We start from the raw sequence: 19125 nt of genomic DNA on the forward strand, positions 1-19125 counted from the left end.
AGAGGCTGCCCCATGAGTCTGCCCCATGAATGAGAATGAAGAGGCTGCCCCATGAGTCTGCCCCATGAATGAGAATGAAGAGGCTGCCCCATGAGTCTGCCCCATGAATGAGAATGAAGAGGCTGCCCCGTCGGTGGCTGTCCTTGGAGGCCAACTATGAAATGTGGTTTGCCCAAGAAATATCACAGCTGATAGTGAGACCCAGAGTTTGCGTGACTGAACTTCCTTAAGAGGATTGTTAAGAAAGTAGATGAGGATGCGGGTGTGCCATTTGGTCCATTCGGAGAGAGGTCGTGAGAGGGTGAGATTCGTCAGGATGGAACGCCAAGTGTTTGACCAGCTTGTGATTTTTTTTCAAGGTCTGAAGAGAGGCTGCAGTCTGCCTGTCTGAAGAATGAGGGATGTCACGGTGGAGGGCAGAGTCATCAGCAAATACATGAAGAGGATTTTCCAGAGAGTGAGAGAGATCATTTATGAACATTAGGAATAGCACAGGGCCCAGAAACTACCTTGGGGCACTCCAGCCTTGGCAGGGAGAGTAGATGAAAGGATTTCGTTGAGAGCCACTCGTTGGCTACGAGAGTAGAGGAAGTCAGTAAGCCATGTGTGGAGATGGCCTTAGATGCCGTAGGTAGAGAGTTTGGAGAGTAAGGTGGGATGTCGGACTGTATGAAAAGCTCGAGGTGGTATGTCTAGTGAGACGGCCCTGATTTCAGGTCTGACATTGAAGGCCTCCATCCATTGTTGGTTGAGTAGAATCATCATGTCCAAGGTGGAGTGACCTGGTCTGAAACCAAACTGGTGATCTGGGATGAGGTTGTTGGAGAAAAGGAAGGATTTCATGTCAACTGCAATGATGGAATCCGTTACTTTTGTGATTATTTGAAATAAGTGAATTGGTCTGTAGTGGAGGCGATTGGTTTCTTCACCTTTATGTAATACAGTGATGGTGGTTGATTTCCAAGCAGGTGAATGATGACCTAATGTAAATGATGTGCAAGAGGATGTGAAAATCCAAATAGAGAGGATGTGATGTGCAAGAGCAGAGCACGTGAGGTCATTCCGTCCGGTCGAGTCGAGTACTGTCGGAAACTTCCTCACCTTCTCCGGTGCAAAAGACATACTCTGGGAGCAGCTGGGGAGTGATTGGGTAGGGTGGCTGCAGAGTGTACGGGGTTGTGGACACAAGATTCCGAAGAATAGCCAGAGAGATGTTGACTCTCACAAGCATATGATCAGATGATCCAATTGTAGCAGAGGAAAAGCAGGAGACACTTGCATGGAAATTGGGCACCACCAAGTCCAGGAGGGAGGATTTGCTATTGGGAGAAATCCGAGTGGGAAAGTTTACAGATTGAATCAGCCCCAAGCAGTGACAGTAGTCTTTTGCTTAAATGTCATCGCTGGTGAGGGAGGTACCAACACCCAGCCAATTTGCATGGCCACAATTTAAATCAGCACATATTAAACCACAATTTAAATCACCACAAATCACCACACCACATATCAGAGAAAGAAAGTTGGGATGGGTGGTTAAAAGTTGGTCCATGCTGTCAGAGAGAGAGATTGAGAGAGTCATCACTGTTTGGAGGACAGTACAACACGGACAAACAAGAGGTGGGAGTGGATGTGAAGCTGTAGCCAAAGGAACTCTTTGGAGTTGGAAGGTGTAAGATCATTACAAGAGCAGTGATAAATTGAGCTATTTATGTAAAGTGCAACTGCTCCGCCATGATGGGGTTCAGGTTGTTGAAACTGGAGGAGACAATAATCAGGGAGAGACATTATGGAGTCAGGGACATCCTGTGGGAGGAAGGATTCTGTTAAACAGATGATGTCTAGTTTATCTGCAGCGGCCTGGATTGAGAGATTTGTCAGGTTGGAGAGGAGATCTCGGATGCTTGAGGTATACTCAGTTAGGGACAGGGGAGGAGGCATTGGGAAGGTGCAGGACAGGAGGGCGGAAGGTTTTGAGGGAGTGGGGTGAGAGAAAATTTGAAGGGTGTGGGGTGCGGAGTGATTCAGGAAGAGGGGATATGATGCTTTGAGGGGTTGGGGGTAATGGGAAAGCATTGAGGGGTGGGGTAAGGAGAGACACAGAAATAGGGGACATGAAGTGGAGGAGTGCTGATTTCAAATTCCCAAATTGAACAAATGGAGATATAAATCATGGATTAGGATATAAGATTGTTTTTGAAGACACGGAGAAAGGTGGATCTGTATGGGTGGGAAGAGAGTTGGTGGACGACATTCGTAGGTGACAGACAGTTTTGGAAAATAATATCTATAAAGAAGAAGAAGAAGAAGAAGATGGATCATGCTGAAGAAGTAGAAGAACACGTGGTGTACTCCTGATAGAGAAATAAGGAAAGTGAAGCATTTTATAATGTAATTAAAGCAATAATTTGATCATTATATCTTACTTTGGTCAAAGCTAATTGTTTTCCAATACCCACTGTTGGGTTCTGGGTTCATTCAATTGTTTTTGATTGAGCGTTGAAATCCCAATTCAGTTGGGATGGCAATGGCAAACGACCTAGTGCACCGTGTATCAAGAGTGGCATTGCTTGTTCCTGATCTTCATAGCCTTCTCTACCAGAATAGAACAGGAAGTGAGAGGGTAGTTCTGTGCTTGGAAGCTTCATGTTTATTTAAATATTTGTTTTGGCTGCTGGCGAGTGGCCGAGTGGCCTTTTATTGGAAAGCTGCGCACTCGCCGTTATTTCGACTAATAATTATATCGATTTCAATACACCAGAACTTATAACGAATTGTTTCTCTTTCGAGGGAATCTCTGCACATCTCAAATGGCCTCATGACGTGCTCGCTGTAGAACTCGCGGATACGACGGCATGGATTTGAAGTGAAGATGGTGGATGGTGGTGGCCTCTTGCTGGCAGCAGAGAGTGCCGGCGACATGGACTCCTGGCGGACTACTCTCAACAGCCTCTTGCAAAGCCATTTTCATGCTGCCATGAAAGCAGATGATAACGATGGAGGAGGTAGGAATACATGTCGCTCTCAAAAGCTCTCAGACACCCAGTTGTCGTGACTAAATCTTTGTCAACTTGAAGGAAGTAATTTGATTTATTTTCATAACTTAGCCAATGGTGGTCAGTACGTGTTTGGCCTGGGTCGATTTTAGCCGCGTCGCAGACGCTGCTCATAGAGTGCACTCTGCTGTTGTTGTTGTTACCACCTCTTCTTCTTGTTCTTCTTCTTCTTGTTGTTGTTCTTGCAGAGAAGACAAAACCTCAAAGCTCCACCCATTCTGGGAACCATAGCTCCACCCATTCTGGGAGAGCCTTCATATAAACAAATATCCACCATTTTATTAACTCGCATAGCTTTGAGGCCTGTTTTGTAGGCCCGTGGTGTCTTCCTCTCACACAGTTTTCTTTCAAATCAAATTCGATATATCATTTCATTTTTCACAGTCGCCAACATAGTTTTAGACTCGGTTGAAAAAAAACGGGAAGAAAATGCGATGAAAGTTGCCCTTTATAGAACGAAATGAATTCTCAAAGGCCTGTAACTTCAAGTCCATTGACTTTTTTTTTTTTAAATCGCGGCATGCTCAGTCATACACCGCCCGAAATAAGAGACGGGAAAATGCCGAGATATATATATTTTGTTTAAATCGCGGCATGCTCAGTCATACACCGCCCGAAATAACAGACGGGAAAATGCCGAGATATATTAAAAATTCGTCCATTTGATGACAATCGTCACGATGAAATGTTTAATTTATACGTCGTCACAATAATGTGGAGAGAGGAGCATAGCTTCGTTCACGTGTCGCCACATACGGGAAATTGCCGAGATATATATTTTTTTTCAATCGCGGCATGGTCAGTCATACACCGCCCGAAATAACAGACGGGAAAATGCCGATATATTAAAAATTCGTCCATTTGATGACAATCGTCACGATGAAATATTTAATTTATACGTCGTCACAATAATGTGGAGAGAGGAGCATAGCTTCGTTCACGTGTCGCCACACACGGGAAATTGCCGAGATATATATTTTTTTCAATCGCGGCATGGTCAGTCATACACCGCCTGAAATAACAGACGGGAAAATGCCGAGATATATAAAAAATTCGTCTCCACACACGGGAAATTGCCGAGATATATTTTCACTTTGCACAAAAATAACATCAAGTAATCGAATCAATAGGAATGTCCTGTGCTTATAACATCGACGTTATAGGCACAGCTGCATCTAGGCATTGTGTAACATCGACGCGGCTTTTGTTTTAATTAAAACTTTTTGTACTTGTTTTATTTATGGGTCGTTTTTTTTTGTTTTGGTGAAGTTGGAGATTGAGGAAAGGAGGGGACACTGCAATGTGCAAGTAAGAGGGATTGGTTGGGTTATGAATGGGGACACCGCCTGCTCAAAGGCCTGCAGGAAAGGGTGGGATGAGCAGTCTCAGTCGGGTGATTCCATACACGGGAGAAAAGAGGAACGAAAAGGGAGTTGTGTGACGAGCGTCCATTTTGGGAACAAGGTTGGATTTCATGTACAGTATAGATTTCATGTACAGTATAGATTTCATGTACAGTACAGATTTCATGTGCAGTATAGATTTACTGTACAGTATGGATTTAATGTACAGTATGGATTTCATGTACAGTATAGCTTCGATGTACAGTATAGCTCCATGTGCACTATGGATTTCATGTACAGTATAGATTCCATGTACAGTATAGCTTTCATGTACAGTATAGATTTCATGTACACTATAGCTTTCCTGTACAGTATAGATTTCATGTACAGTGACTACAATCTCTGTCGTTTTACATATTGAGTTCAAAATTAGTTTTGTAATCTTCATCTAGAAATTGAAAATAAATATCTATCTAATGCATGTATAGTGTATAGTGTGTGTGTGTGTGTGTGTGTGTGTGTGTGTGTGTGTGTGTGTGTGTGTGTGTGTGTGTGTGTGTATGTGTATGTGTGTATATAGTGTGTGTGTGTGTATATAGTGTGTGTGTGTGTATATAGTGTGTGTGTGTGTATATAGTGTGTGTATAGTGTGTGTGTGTGTGTGTGTGTGTGTGTGTGTGTGTGTGTGTGTGTGTGTGTGTGTGTGTGTGTGTGTGTGTGTGTGTGTGTTTTCATCTGTTCTGAATGCGAGTGTGTTCCTTTTTCCTGTTTTACTGCAGATCTGAACCTTTATGAGTCAATAGAGTTATAGGAAAGTGTTACTTGTAAAATACTTCACTTTTCTGTTGTCATCTTGCTAACGTGGTGCCTCTGTGAACACCTGCTTTATCTAATAAAAGATGCATTTCCTGTATAATAAATGCGAAAGTTATTTTATTTAAAACGTGCATCTATTACCTTTACGTTCAGGCACAATTATACTACTACCACTACCTCTACTACTACTATTACTACGACTACTACTATTACAATTGCTGCTGCTGCTCTTTAATGATCCCATATAATCCCCCATTCTTGTGATCTCTGGTCCAACAGAATGGTGCACAGGTAATGAGTGCACTTACCTTTGAGGTGTGTCGTCTGGGTTCAATTCCTGACCCTAGTCTAAACTGTCGGATTGCTGCTTCGCAGGAAGCGAGTTGCATCATATGGTGCACCGTCCAATCAGAACGGTTGTTCCAGAATCCAATCTGATTCGGGAGTGCGTTTTGCCAAACTTTAGAATTTGATTGGTGAATGTGGATGGATATCAAAAGCAATGCAATCTCAAGCAGGTGTTGCCTCTTCACTTTGACTTCCCTGACTACTGAAGACTTCAATTCATGCTTTTGCAGATGGACAGAAAAGGCCAGATGTTCCTGACTCGCCACTCGAGCCACCAGAGAGTTGGCCTCAGCTTGAGCTTGCACCCGTGAGTGTGAAACCCTGACCTCCTGGCAGGATACTTTTCCACCCAACCTTTTCCTTTATGTAGCAAGAAACTTAATATGAACTAAACCTTGAAGGTTTTACGCATTTGTTGAGACTCATGGAAGAGCAGAACAACGGATGGCAAATGTTCAACAAACAAAGTGGGCCAAATGGAATACGGGTGGATGAGAAGGCATGGATGGATATGTTGGAACCCATCTGTGGATCGGTCCCATCGGCCGATGGGTCTGCGCCATCTGCGGAGGTGTTGTTCACCTTGAAGGAATGTGTATGCATCAATGGTGGATGAGTATGTTTATTTGAACCTAAAAATAAGCAATTGATGTCATAAATGTTTATAAAGCAGTCCGTGACATGTGGTTTGTCGATAAGATAAAAATAAGATAATGTCGCTCCATTTAAAAACGCTGGTCTACTTCGCTGGTGGCACTGGCAGACTCAGCTCTCCATTGTTTATATAGCAATTCCTGGCATGCCTTAATCACCCCAAAGCTAAAGATGGAGGTGTGGCTTCGTAATCGGGGCGTTGTCAATTATATAAACACAAACACAATAATTATATAAACAAACACAGCGATTGTGGCATATTCGCCATTGCCTTTGTTAAAACCCTGTTGGAAGGTCAGGATCCTTGCCACCAAAACTACATTTACCCTCGCCATCACCTTCATCAGCACCTGCCACTCTCTACCCTGCCACCATTCCCCTCCGCCATTATCAGAAGAACACCTAATGTTTTGTATGAATGTTGAGTATGTTATGTAAAGCTTTACTAAAACTGCCATGTATCTGTTAATTACAAAATGTATTGACAAAATGTATAAATAGATGGGTAGAAATAGATAATAAAACATTTAAAAATCATCTCTGTTAAATTCCTACCACATGTAATTCCAATGACTGTGTACCTGATTGAAGAGCACCATTCTGTCAACACATTCCTTCAAGGTGAACAACACATCCGCAGATGGCGCAGACCCATCGGCCGATGGGTCTGCATTGTCATTTCTCGTGCATCCACAGATGGGTCAGACCCATCGGCCGATGGGACCGATCCACAGATGGGTTCCAACACATACACCACGGTACGACTAGATGGAGGTTGCACCTGGAAGGCTTAGCTAAATATTAGCATCGATACAAATGCAGATTGATATTCGCCCTTTTTGTTGCAGGATTCCAGAAGTCAAGCTGAGACCAACTGGCAGAGACGTCAGGATGGCCGCCTTAACATATTTACACTGGATGCAGAGACACAGGTAACGGTCGTCTTTCAAGGTCCTCCATCAACTGTCGTGTACATCTCCACCAATGTCATTTTTTCATAGTTTCGGCAATGCCCCATTTTCTTCTCAACAATTCGACTTCCCACTTATCGTACACATTAACGAGAAAAGCAAAACTTCCTCCGATTGCCCAATTTCTTCTTTTTTGCCCCAAAATTAGTCCATTTCAGTTGAACAGACAGATGTATTTTGTATTTCCTCGTGACGTTTTTTGGTGACTTCATCAAAATGCTGAAGTGGGTTGATAAACCATGTGAGATTATACATCCATCTTGTTTTATTTTACGAGTTATTCCGAGGAGAGGGTATTGCATTTAAGTCCGTTTGTCTGTCTGTTTGTCTGTTTGTCCGCACAGAATAAATATGATTTTCTCTGCAACCGTTGGTCCGATTGACAGGAAATTTTCACCGTAGGTGCAACTCCACCTGCATAATTTTTTAGGATAATGATGACGTCATAGGTCACGTGGTTCAGCCGCCATCTAGGAAAAACCGAATAACTTTGCACCTCGATATCTCCGAAAGCGCTGAATATAAAAAAATTGAGACATGGCTCGTTGTAAAGAGCTCTCCATGGGGAATAAAATATGTTAATGATGTCATAGGTGCCTCCATTATGACGTCATAATTCGACAAGTACAAAACTTCATCCTATCAAGATGAAATTTATTGAGCGTCATGTAGGCATAAACTGGTGGAGAAAGATCATAATGATGACGTCATTGGTCACGTGGTTCGGCCGCCATCTTGGAAAAACTTTGCACCTCGATATCTCCGAAAGCGCTGAATAGAAAAATTGAGACATGGCTCATTGTAAATAACTATCCGTGTGGAATAACCTCTGTGAATGATGATGTCGTAGGTGCCTCCATTATGACATCATAATTTGACAAGTACAAAACGTCATTGATCAAGATGAAATTGCTTGAGCATAATCTCGGAATAAATTAGTGGAAAAAAAAGAAAGAATGATGACGTCATCGGTCACGTGCTTCGGTCGCCATATTTGTTTTAACACAAAAGCCTTAAAAACCACTGAAAATACATCCTGGCGAGGGTCTGCAATCTCTGATTGCTCTTTTTCTTATTTTTATTGTATTTACTCATTTTTTGCGTGCATATATAGATATATAGAATATATCATTAACGACTGCTTTTTTGTCATTCTCCACTGGCAGTCAAATTCACTTCACTCATGTGATGTCGTTGCCTCGTACTAATATTCACCCCTGAAGAATGTTTAATATGAAAACATTGAATTCTATAAATATAATGCCATCGAAGTTGAAACCATCGAAACATCCTGTACCCTCGGGCGACAGGTTGCAATGATCTGAGGGTGGAGTCTTTATAATTGTAGGCCCTGGTGACAACTGATTCAGGTGGATACCCGTTTACAATCTCCCAAGTATTTTTTTGAGTCCATTGGAATCAGAGAAGGAATCATTTAAGAGTGAATCACAGAAGGAATCTTCCATTCCTCAGCGAAGCCAACTTGATTACAAACAAATAATTGATTATAAACTGACAAGAGCATAAATTAAATAATATCGATTAATAAACTAGAGTAGACCAGAAAATCACAATACAGAATCACATTTAATCAAAATTATCCATCCACACCTTTTTGAGATATAATGCTGTATTTCGTTTAAGGCCCTATCTCCCAATGGTGAAGAATCACTTTTAAAATGCTACTAGCCGGATCCGAATCTTCACCAAAATTGAATCGATTCTTCCTTGTCACATGCACTACCTGTCCACCAAGTTTCGTCCAAATCCATCCATAACCTTTTGAGATATCCTGCTATATGTTGGTTTTAGCCCCATCTCTCAATGGTGAAGAATCACTTAAAAATTAAATAATTCTCATATCCGAATCCATATTCAGATCTTCACCAAAATCGAATCGATTCGTCCTTGTCAGACACACAACCTGTCCAACAAGTTTCGTCCAAATCTGTTCACAACGTTTTGAGATATCCTGCTATGTGTCGGTTTTGACCTCATGGTGAAGAATTTTGACCTCATGGTGAAGAATTTTGACCTCCCAATGGTGAAGAATCACTGAAAAAATTATCCGAATCTGGATCTTCACCAAAATCTAATCGTTTCGTCCTCGTGACATACGCTACATCTCTGCCAAATTTCGTCCGAATCCGTCCACAACTTTTTGAGATATCTTGTTCACAAACAAACAGACAGACAGGGGTGAAAACATAACCTCCATCCACCTCCATCCACTATAACTGATGGTTGGCACTTGGCACTATTCTGCAATGCTATTGGCCGGGGGCTGGGAGAACATCGGGGGCTGGGAGAACATCGGGGGCTGGGAGAACATCGGGGGCTGGGAGAACACCAGGGGACGGAGACAACACTGAGGGGCAGAGACAACACTGAGGGGTGGAGACAACACTGGGGGGCGGAGACAACACCTGGGGCTCAGAGAACACCGGGGGCTCAGAGAATACTGGGGGTCGAGAGAACACCCGGCACGGAGAGAACACCCGGCACGGATTGAACACCCGGCACGGATTGAACACCCGGCAAGGATTGAACACCCGGCACCGATTGAACACCCAGGACGGAGAGAACACCCGGACGGAGAGAACACCCGGACGGAGAGAACACCCGGACGGAGAGAACACCCGGACGGAGAGAACACCCGGACGGAGAGAACACCCGGACGGAGAGAACACCCGGACGGAGAGAACACCCGGACGGAGAGATCACCCGGGGCGGAGAGAACACCCGGGGCGGAGAGAACACCCGGGACGGAGAGAACACCCGGGGCTGAGAGAACACCCGGGGCTGAGAGAACACCCGGGACGGAGAGAACACCCGGGACGGAGAGAACACCCGGGACGGAGAGAACACCCGGGACGGAGAGAACACCCGGGACGGAGAGAACACCCGGGACGGAGAGAACACCCGGGACGGAGAGAACACCCGGGACGGAGAGAACACCCGGGACGGAGAGAACACCCGGGACGGAGAGAACACCCGGGACGGAGAGAACACCCGGGACGGAGAGAACACCCGGGACGGAGAGAACACCCGGGACGGAGAGAACACCGGGGATGGGAGGACAACATTGGCGGAGAGAACTTCGGAGGTGGACAGAATTCTGGGAGCGGTACCCTCAAAGAGCAAGATGAGAGATAGATTGCCATTAGTATCCAAGGCTGCCTGAAGAACCACCGAGGTGATGACAACCCGTAGGCCCAAGAATGATAAGCCTGATGGCATCCATGGTGTGAAAAGTGGCAAATTACGTACAAACATCGGATGGAACCCTGAGGGTATGTGTGGTACATGTAACACATTGCTGTACGTGCAATAAAGAGCGAAAAACAGTGCTGAAGTACAAGACTTGTGCCCTCTTCGACCTGCTAATTCTCTGCTCTTAATCCCCTCTCTTCCCCTCTGTCCCTCTGTCTCTCATCCTCCCTCGATCCTCCCCATTATCTCTCTCCCCACCCCTCGCTCTTCCCCCCTTCTTTCCTTCACTCTACTCTCCTCTCTCTGTCTCTCTTCCCCTCTCTGTTGCCCTTCTGCATGGCTCAAGGTGCTGAAGACTGAGGGTTCAGTCGGCGGAAGTGAACGGCGACCGCTACGCAGACTTCACGTGAACTGCAAGGAGCTCCGGCTTGGTCTGCAGGCCACATTGGAAGAAACCGAAGAAGACGGGGCGATCTACAATGTACGTATACAAGAGTGTCACACTGTCACAGTCACCCACCATTGTTACCACCTCGTTTGTATTGCTGTGACTTTCGACCTGTATCGCTTTAAAGGAACCTCTGTGCTACCATTCACAACTATATAATACATGATGGAGGTTTTTATTTTAAACTTGGAAATCTAATTTTCTTACACCAGCAAGGTACCTGCCCTATGGGCGGGGCTTCAATAGGGAGGCCCAAATGAAAAGGCAAAATATCAGAAATTGAAGACTTTTTTATTTTAAACGATTCATATAAACATCCGTTGAATCATATCACACGCAAATCATCAAAATCTAAACAGTACATGGCGCCCATTTTGAAAAAAGATTGAATTCTGCAAAACAGAAGCGGCTGCTACACATCTTTCTCAGTCGCACGTTTATGTGTGAAGAGTGCGCGCCGAATCTGTAACACGGAAGCGGCCGCTACACCTGTTTCTCAGTCGCTTTGCGCACGCTGCCATGTTACTTCGGAGCCACACGTTTATATAGGAAGAGTTCGTCACACCATCACGTCAAACACTACCGTGAACACAAACATCGTCACAATGAAAACATCGTCACAATGAAAACATCGTCACAATGAAAACATCGTCACTTAAACTATTTATATTTCATGACGCTCATTCTTACACTCATTAAACATTAAACGTTCATTAAAGGATTACGAAAAAAAATACGAAAATCTGTTTAGATTTTGATGATTTGCGTGTGATATTTAACGGATGTTTATATAAATCGCGCCTCCAAATTGAAGCCCCGCCCTTAGGGCGGGTACCGTTGCTCGTCATATATAATGGCGATACAACAATTTTTACCGCTTTGCTTTGAAGACCGGGAATGAAGGGGGAGGAGCGTGTTAATATGTCTGGTTGAAGGCTTTGGGTGGTGAGGGGGCTTGAAGCCAGATTTTAATCTTACAGCCGCCATATTGGTGCTCACCGTCACTGCGATGCGAAGCGAAAGACGCCTCAGAGCTGTCACATTCACAATCACTATGTCGTATGTACTCCCGATACGTGTTTCCTTCATTGTAAAAACTACGAAATCAACAGTTAAAAGGATTTTGAGCCGATAGGTGTTACGGCCTTGGCAAGATCGATGGAGACAGCGATCTGTTAGCGTATACACCGCCCAAATAGCTATGTGGAATTCTCTCATGTAGAGATTAAACGTCGTTTGAACTTTGGCCGAGGTCATTATTTACTTTTCATGATGTTTATATACAAATGATGTTTAATGATGTTTATATTGGTTTTGGGTCGTCCTTTCCGCATATCTCGTGGGATTGTGAGTTGGAGAGACGGCCGTGATGGCGGGGAGGGGGTTGGAATTCTCTCAAGCAGGGATTCAACCCGTGTCCTTATAAAAGGTCTTTGTCCGAGGTCACCGAGTTCGATCGGTGCAGCCATGCAGCGATCGTTGCAGCCGTTTGTGTGGCACCTGGGAAAACAACATCGTCACAATGAAAACATCATCACAATGAACGTTATGCGAACGCGAATGTTATGCGGGAGTCCAAACCTGAGAATGCTGGAGACCAAAGCTGAAATTGGAAAAACTAAATAGGCTATTTTACTCATGGAGATCCCAGGATTACCCACCCAAAATATCGTTGCGATCGGTTCAGCAGTTTTTGCGGTACCTTCGAACGGACAGACAGACAGACGGACGGACATTTGGTGAATTATAGTGAGATTCAAACTGCAGTGCTTTTATTGAAATGTCTCAGGAAGAAGCTGCGACTTATGGAAATTATTTTTTCTCACATGGGCAGATTGTGAGTGAAAATGTTATTTTAACATGAAAAGTACTTGAAGTGTTAAAACCCAATCAATTACCTCCGCCACCAAAGGTGGGTGGAGGTCACGTTTTTACCCCTGTCTGTTTGTGAACAGAATATCTCAAAAAGTTGAGAATGGATTCGGGGGAAATTTGCTGAAGAGGTTAGGTTTGTGACAAGGACGGAATGATTCGATTTTGGTGAAGATCAGGACCCGGATATGAGAATTTTAAAAAGTGATTCTTCACCATTGAGTGAAAGGGCCAAAATCGACATATAGCATGATATTTCAAAAAGTTATCGACGAGTTTTGACAAAACTTGGTGGAGGAGCTTGTTTGGCGACAAGAATAAGCCGATTAGATTTTGGTTCAGGTCTGATTCCAGATCTGGCCTATCAGTGGATCCGAAAGGTAAACTATTCAGCTTTGCGGAAGTATGCTCTCTACTGAGTGCCATCATAGTTACCTCTGCCACCGAAGGTGGATGGAGGTTATGTTTTCACCCCTGTCTGTCTGTTTGTGAACAGGATATCTCAAAAAGTTGTGTACAGATTCAGAGGAAACTTAATGGATTGCTTGGGTGTGTGACGAGGACAAATTGATTCGATTTTGGTGAAGATCCGAATTCCGGATATGATAAATAAATAAATAAATTTAGGCGATTCTTCACCATTGAGAGATGGGGCCAAAAACGATACATTGCATGATATTTCAAAAAGTTGTGGACGAATTTTGACAAAACTTGGTGGATGAGCTGGTTAGGTGTCGAGAACAAGCAGATTCGATTTTGGTTAAGGTCCGAATCCAGATCCGGCCTATCGGTGGGATACAAACCGTAAACTGTTCATCCTGGCGGAGGTATATGCTCTATACCGAATATGCCATTCGAGTTGTAGATCGTTATCGTGTTCTTATCACCTCGTGTCCACATCTACAGAAGCAAACCATTAAACACCGAATGAACCCTCATGGAAGTTTCCTGGTTCATTCACTTGTTTGTACGAGTCACCACATCCGGTCCACCACGCAATGTTTCCTGTATGTTTCCTGGTTTATTCACTGTATGCAATGTATCCTTATTAGGTGTTTCTGTTACAGTTTAGACATTTAATTAATTCATTCATCATGCTTTTATATGTATTTGGGTGTAATATGAAGTTTATTATTCTCTGTAATTCCAACATTCAATATGATTTACTCTGTTAATATTGACACCCTAAAGACATCTTGTATTTATATCAGAGAATTGGTTCTTGATAAGATTTAATACTCGAGTTATAGGAAATGACAAACTTTATAAAACAACCAGACAAATATAAAGGTGATGAGGGAATGAATGAATTGAATGACAAAAGATCCATTTGTTCGATGGACAAAGAGATGTGAGAAGCATCAAACGTCCAATGATTGATGACATGTGGTGTTGCATGTAAATGGGATTTATTACCGGAGGAAGCCATTTTTTATCCTGAACACACATATTGTCTTCAGAACGTTTTTTTGAATTATTTTAATATTCTGCAATAATGACAATTAATTTTTGTGAATGTGGAAACCATCTCAACCATGTAGTATAACTTCCCTTTCCTTCTTTACGGGGTAAATCACACAGTTGTAATAAAGTACAATTTTGTTTATTATTGATCATACAGAAATATTCCCTATGTTTTTGAATACCCCATGCCCCACTTCCAAAATACCACCCTTACCCTTGCCCCCAATGCCACCCATACCCTCATTCCAACCCCAATGCCAACCTCAGCCCCAATACCACCCACACCCTCACTCCCAATGTCACCTTTTTCTGACCCCAGGTGGAGCCGTTTTTTATCTCTTTGTCCCTTTATGACATGCGTACAAACCGTAAGATCTCCGCAGACTTTCATGTCGACCTCAACTCTACAGCCACACGTGGATTCCTGCCTCGCGATCAACAAGTGTACGATAACAGCAATTGTCCATTGCAGGTGAGGTATGTAAAAAAATAATAGAATTTATAATTATGGAAATGGACCCAAGGGGGAAAAGAAAGGGAGACAGACGCAAGGGCACCTTCAAAAGAACCATCTCAACCAAGGAAGAATACATCACACTAAGGGTGGAAGAACCAGGAAGGTCATTCCAGCACTGATCTCCCTCCCACTACGACTTCGAATCCGCATGCCCAGCTAAGAGGTGTAGCGACCCACCTTTGAGGGTTGATCCTTTTCACTTCGTTCCCTTGGTCCTGGAGGAACGCAAGGTTTTGGCAGGAATTTGGATTCTTTTATTGGGCCAAAAAGGGGACCGAAAAACAACAACAACCACGGTCCCCGAAAAAGGCCAACCCCCGCTTGCGGGGAAAAATGGCCTCTAAAGGTGGTTTTTATTGGGTCATATTGCTGGCAATAGCTAACCTACTCTTTACAAAGGACACCATGGGATCTTTAACGTCCAACAACGAATGCTGGCAGATTGGACACCCAGCTTAACGTCCATCCGAAAGACGGCACACATTGATGAATCACACTGCTTGTAAAACACCGGGATGATAGTTTATAGCTAGATCTGATTTCAAACCCAGAATATACAGCCTACAGGTGAGTTTGCGTACCTCTTTGCCATCGTGCTACCCTAGGACTGAGCTGGATGGCATCATCTTGTATCCACTTTGTTCACCTAATGGCATGAGGAGATAATGATAAATAATAATAACACCAATTATAATATGTACAATATTATTATTATTAGCCCGTCCCGTGCACATCAGGAGATGTGGTTTTGTAATCACTTCTGTGTGTCTGTCCGGGCTGTAGCGTTTTTTTTTACCATTTCAGCTATTGTCATCAAATTTTCAAAAAAACCTTTATTATGAGAATACGGAGAAGGTAAATTAATAATTTGGTCAAAAGGTCAAAGGTCAGGATCACATAAAATCATCAATTTTCATCCAATTGACCTGAAATTTAAATTTACCATTTGAATTTTGTCATCAAATTTTCAAAAAAGCCTTTATTATGAGAATACAGAGAAGGTAAATTAATAATTTGGTCAAAAGGTCAAAGGTCAGGATCACATAAAATCATCAATTTTCATCCAATTGACCTGAAATTTAAATTTACCATTTGAATTTTGTCATCAAATTTTCAAAAAAGCCTTTATTATGAGAATACAGAGAAGGTAAATTAATAATTTCGTCAAAAGGTCAAAGGTCAGCATCACATAAAATCGTCAATTTTCATCCGATTGACCTGAAATTTTAAGAATTTGCATATCGGGTCACTGAATTGGTTCACTAAACAAAAGGTAGAAGTCAATTGTTTTGTTTTTTTTAGATCAAAATGTCAAAGGTCAAGGTTGCATAAAATCATCAATTTTCATTTGCTAGCTTTTTAACTGTTTTCGTTACTTTGAGCATACGGAAGAATAAGACATCTGAATGCAAATGGATGCGGACGGGCTTTGCATTTTCATATGCTTTCTAGTTGTTAGTTGAACATTGTGAAAGTTCAGATGTTAATTGGATTTATATTTTATAAACTTAAGAGATTAAGTTTATCAGCTTCATTTCCCACCACCCCACCCCTCAAAGCTTCATGTATCCCCTTTCTGCATCCCTCATCATCCCACGCTCTTCATCGGTCCCCTCACCTCACTCACTCAAAGCCTCCCCCTCACCTTGCATTGGCAAACTCCAGTCATGCTTTCTTAGCAGTGGGGGCCTCCTGGGTCTTCTACCATAGAACCCACTTTCATTGAGTTGGCGACCGAAGGTGCGAGTTGAAACCGCCGTACCTTGTCTCTGAAGGTCAGCTTGAATCTGTTTGGCAGTTGATCTAGGTGCTTTCTCCATCATTTGAACAATCCTTCGCTGCAATCTTCGATCAAGCTTTCTCTTGTGGCCATGTCCAGGGATGTTGGCTACGGTGCCATGGGCCTTAAACTTCCTGATAACATTGCGTATGTTGGACACAGGAACATCAAGGTCTCTGGAAATGGACGTGTAGCCTTGAGGTTGTCCATGCTTGGCTACAATCTTGTGTCTGACCTCCTCAGACAATTCTCTGGTTTTCCTTCTTTTCTCCATGCTCATTGAGGTACAAACAGTGACACAAAACAGCAGAATGACTCCTTTTCTCCATTCAAACTGGTTGAATGAGTGATTTTTATATTGCAGGCACCTGCAACTCACCACAGGTGAGTTCAATTCCAAAATAAAGGAGAATCACCTGCTTGAAATCTAATTATTTCTAACAACTTCTAAAAGGTGCCAATAATATTGTTCCAGGCCATTTTAGGATTTCTGTGTGAAATAAGTTAAGATTTAGGAATTTTTTTTAGCCTTTTTTTTTTTGTTCCACTGAAAACCAAAGAAATACATTTATGGATACCAAAATATTTTTTTAATTTCAACAATTTTGTGGAAGAAATGGTGCATTATTTGAAAAAAATGCAAGGGTGCCAATATTTTTGGCCACGACTGGATATACAGTGCATTCAGAAAATATTCAGATCCCTTCACTTTTTTCACATTTTGTTATGTTGCAGCCTAATGCTGAAATCGTTTAAATTCATTTTTTCCCTCATCAATCTACACTCAATACCCCATGTGTGTATATATATATATACACACACACTATACACACATATATATATATATATATATATATATATATATATATATGTATGTATGACTGTATGTATGTATGACTGTATGTATGTATGTATGTATGTATGTATGTATGTATGTATGTATGTATATATGTTATCCCCTGTCCCGATTGAGCTATCTGCATCATCTTTTAGCAAATGTTTGTGGCATTTAAGGTCTTAAATGCAGGATTATCAAGGTATTTTTGTCACCTGATTACAATCCTCAATACCATGAAGTCCACTGCCAAGCCTTGGCTTTGCACCCTGCTGGGTATTTAATGAGACCTTCATCTCTCCCTCCATTCCATAGGCCGTGTTCACCATTTCCGATCCACATCCGGACATCCTCTTGGTTGCCCGCATTGAGAAGGTCTTGCAGGGCAGTGTGGCACAATGTACAGAGCCTTACCTCAAACCTGGTGATTCTAAGGTGTGTTTCTCCCTCTATCGTTGGTTTTCTCATGGTTACCCTCCAAGTATTGATCATCTTTAATATATCTGCTTGCATCCATCATTTTGTAGACTAGAGAACCTCCAGTGCCAACTAAGTGAAGGAGGAAAGGGGTTTTCTTTCCTGGTATTTTTTGTATATGTAGTCGAGGCTCGTGTAAGAGCTTGTACTTGTACAATGAACGGAACGGGATGCAACAGGACAAAATGCCCCTCCCTCCTCCCCAGCCCTCCCCCTTCCACAGATCTACCGACGTCTCTGTTCTCTTCTGTTGTTGTGCTTGTGTGCTTCCCTCTCTCTTCCCCTCCTGTCTCCCGCTCCCTTCATTGTATGTTTTATGTGTCTGTGCATGTTTTCATGTTGAATGTGTTTGCTCTTACACGAGCCTCGATTCTGTATACAAAAAAAAACAAAAAAAAAACAGCAGAGCGAGGGGGAAACACCAACAGCAGAGCGAGGGGGAAACACCAACAGCAGAGCCGAAGGCCAAGACAGGGTGAGATTGACATGGGGCATAGGGATGAATAGGGGGCAGGAGAGGATGTCATGGGGTGGACAAGATGGATACCTACAGAAGGGAACTCTCAAGAGGGAAAATTGGAAGGAGGAGGGATTGGTGTGAGGTTGGGGGGTGGGGGGAGGTTAACGTGGGTCGAGTAGATCATGGTTTTGGTTTGGGGATTATCTGAGATGGTGATAAACAACTATTTGTGTGTGGTCAGAATGAAATGGACCTGGAGGGAAGAATGAAATGGAAGAGGATGTGCAAGTTGGTTCCACAGGTGGAGAAAAAGAGGAACAACTGAGGAGACTGTTTGGCCTAAGAGACTGCTAAAAAGAAACACCTATTAGATTGCAAGTTCAGTGAAGCACAATGGGATCCTTCAAGTTCTGATACCTTTAGAAAAGGTATGGCGAATGCTTATTGAGGAGGACACTGAAGTAACGTTTGAGAAGTTCAAAGTTCACATATGGCTGTTTTCACATCAGGTGTATTTAGGATTTGGATTATTTTTTTGGGAATCATTTGTCCCAGGGTAATTATAATGTTAATATTGTATTGATGATATAACAAAATATTAAGCTGACTCATCAATGACCTTCAGAGGTTGTAATCTCTATGTCCTACTCGGCATCTTCTACATGTGGGGCCCTTAACGCAACTTAAGACGGACACCAAAGTGCTGCCTATCAAAAGGCAGTGACACCCACATCCCTCTTAAAAATAAATAATAAATGGTCGCTCATACTTGTGGGTCTATCTCTCTGCAGACTGCGCAGAAGGTCCTGAAGCAGGCACGTCTCGTATGCAGCCACCTGGGGCATTACCGCATGCCTTTCGCTTGGGCAGCCAG

General features: G+C 42.9%; 1 protein-coding gene across 4 annotated transcripts in view; it reads left to right on the plus strand.

Annotated features, from left to right (window-relative positions):
* The window catches only part of LOC137439066 (dedicator of cytokinesis protein 9), a 160197-nt gene that overhangs the window by 49019 nt on the left and 92053 nt on the right, over positions 1-19125 (plus strand). For 3 of the 4 annotated variants that reach the window (XM_078767731.1, XM_078767730.1, XM_078767732.1), the window contains exons 9-15: positions 2834-3002; positions 5791-5867; positions 7063-7146; positions 10745-10879; positions 14502-14654; positions 17630-17749; positions 19043-19125. In XM_078767731.1, coding sequence (XP_078623857.1) covers positions 2834-3002; positions 5791-5867; positions 7063-7146; positions 10745-10879; positions 14502-14654; positions 17630-17749; positions 19043-19125 — 821 coding nt within the window. The remainder of the gene's footprint in view (positions 1-2833; positions 3003-5790; positions 5868-7062; positions 7147-10744; positions 10880-14501; positions 14655-17629; positions 17750-19042) is intronic. The other variant, XM_078767733.1, reaches the window with a different exon arrangement.

This window comes from Myxine glutinosa, chromosome 13 (genome assembly GCF_964187855.1).
Source record: "Myxine glutinosa chromosome 13, kmMyxGlut1.1, whole genome shotgun sequence".
Taxonomy (NCBI): domain Eukaryota; kingdom Metazoa; phylum Chordata; class Myxini; order Myxiniformes; family Myxinidae; genus Myxine; species Myxine glutinosa.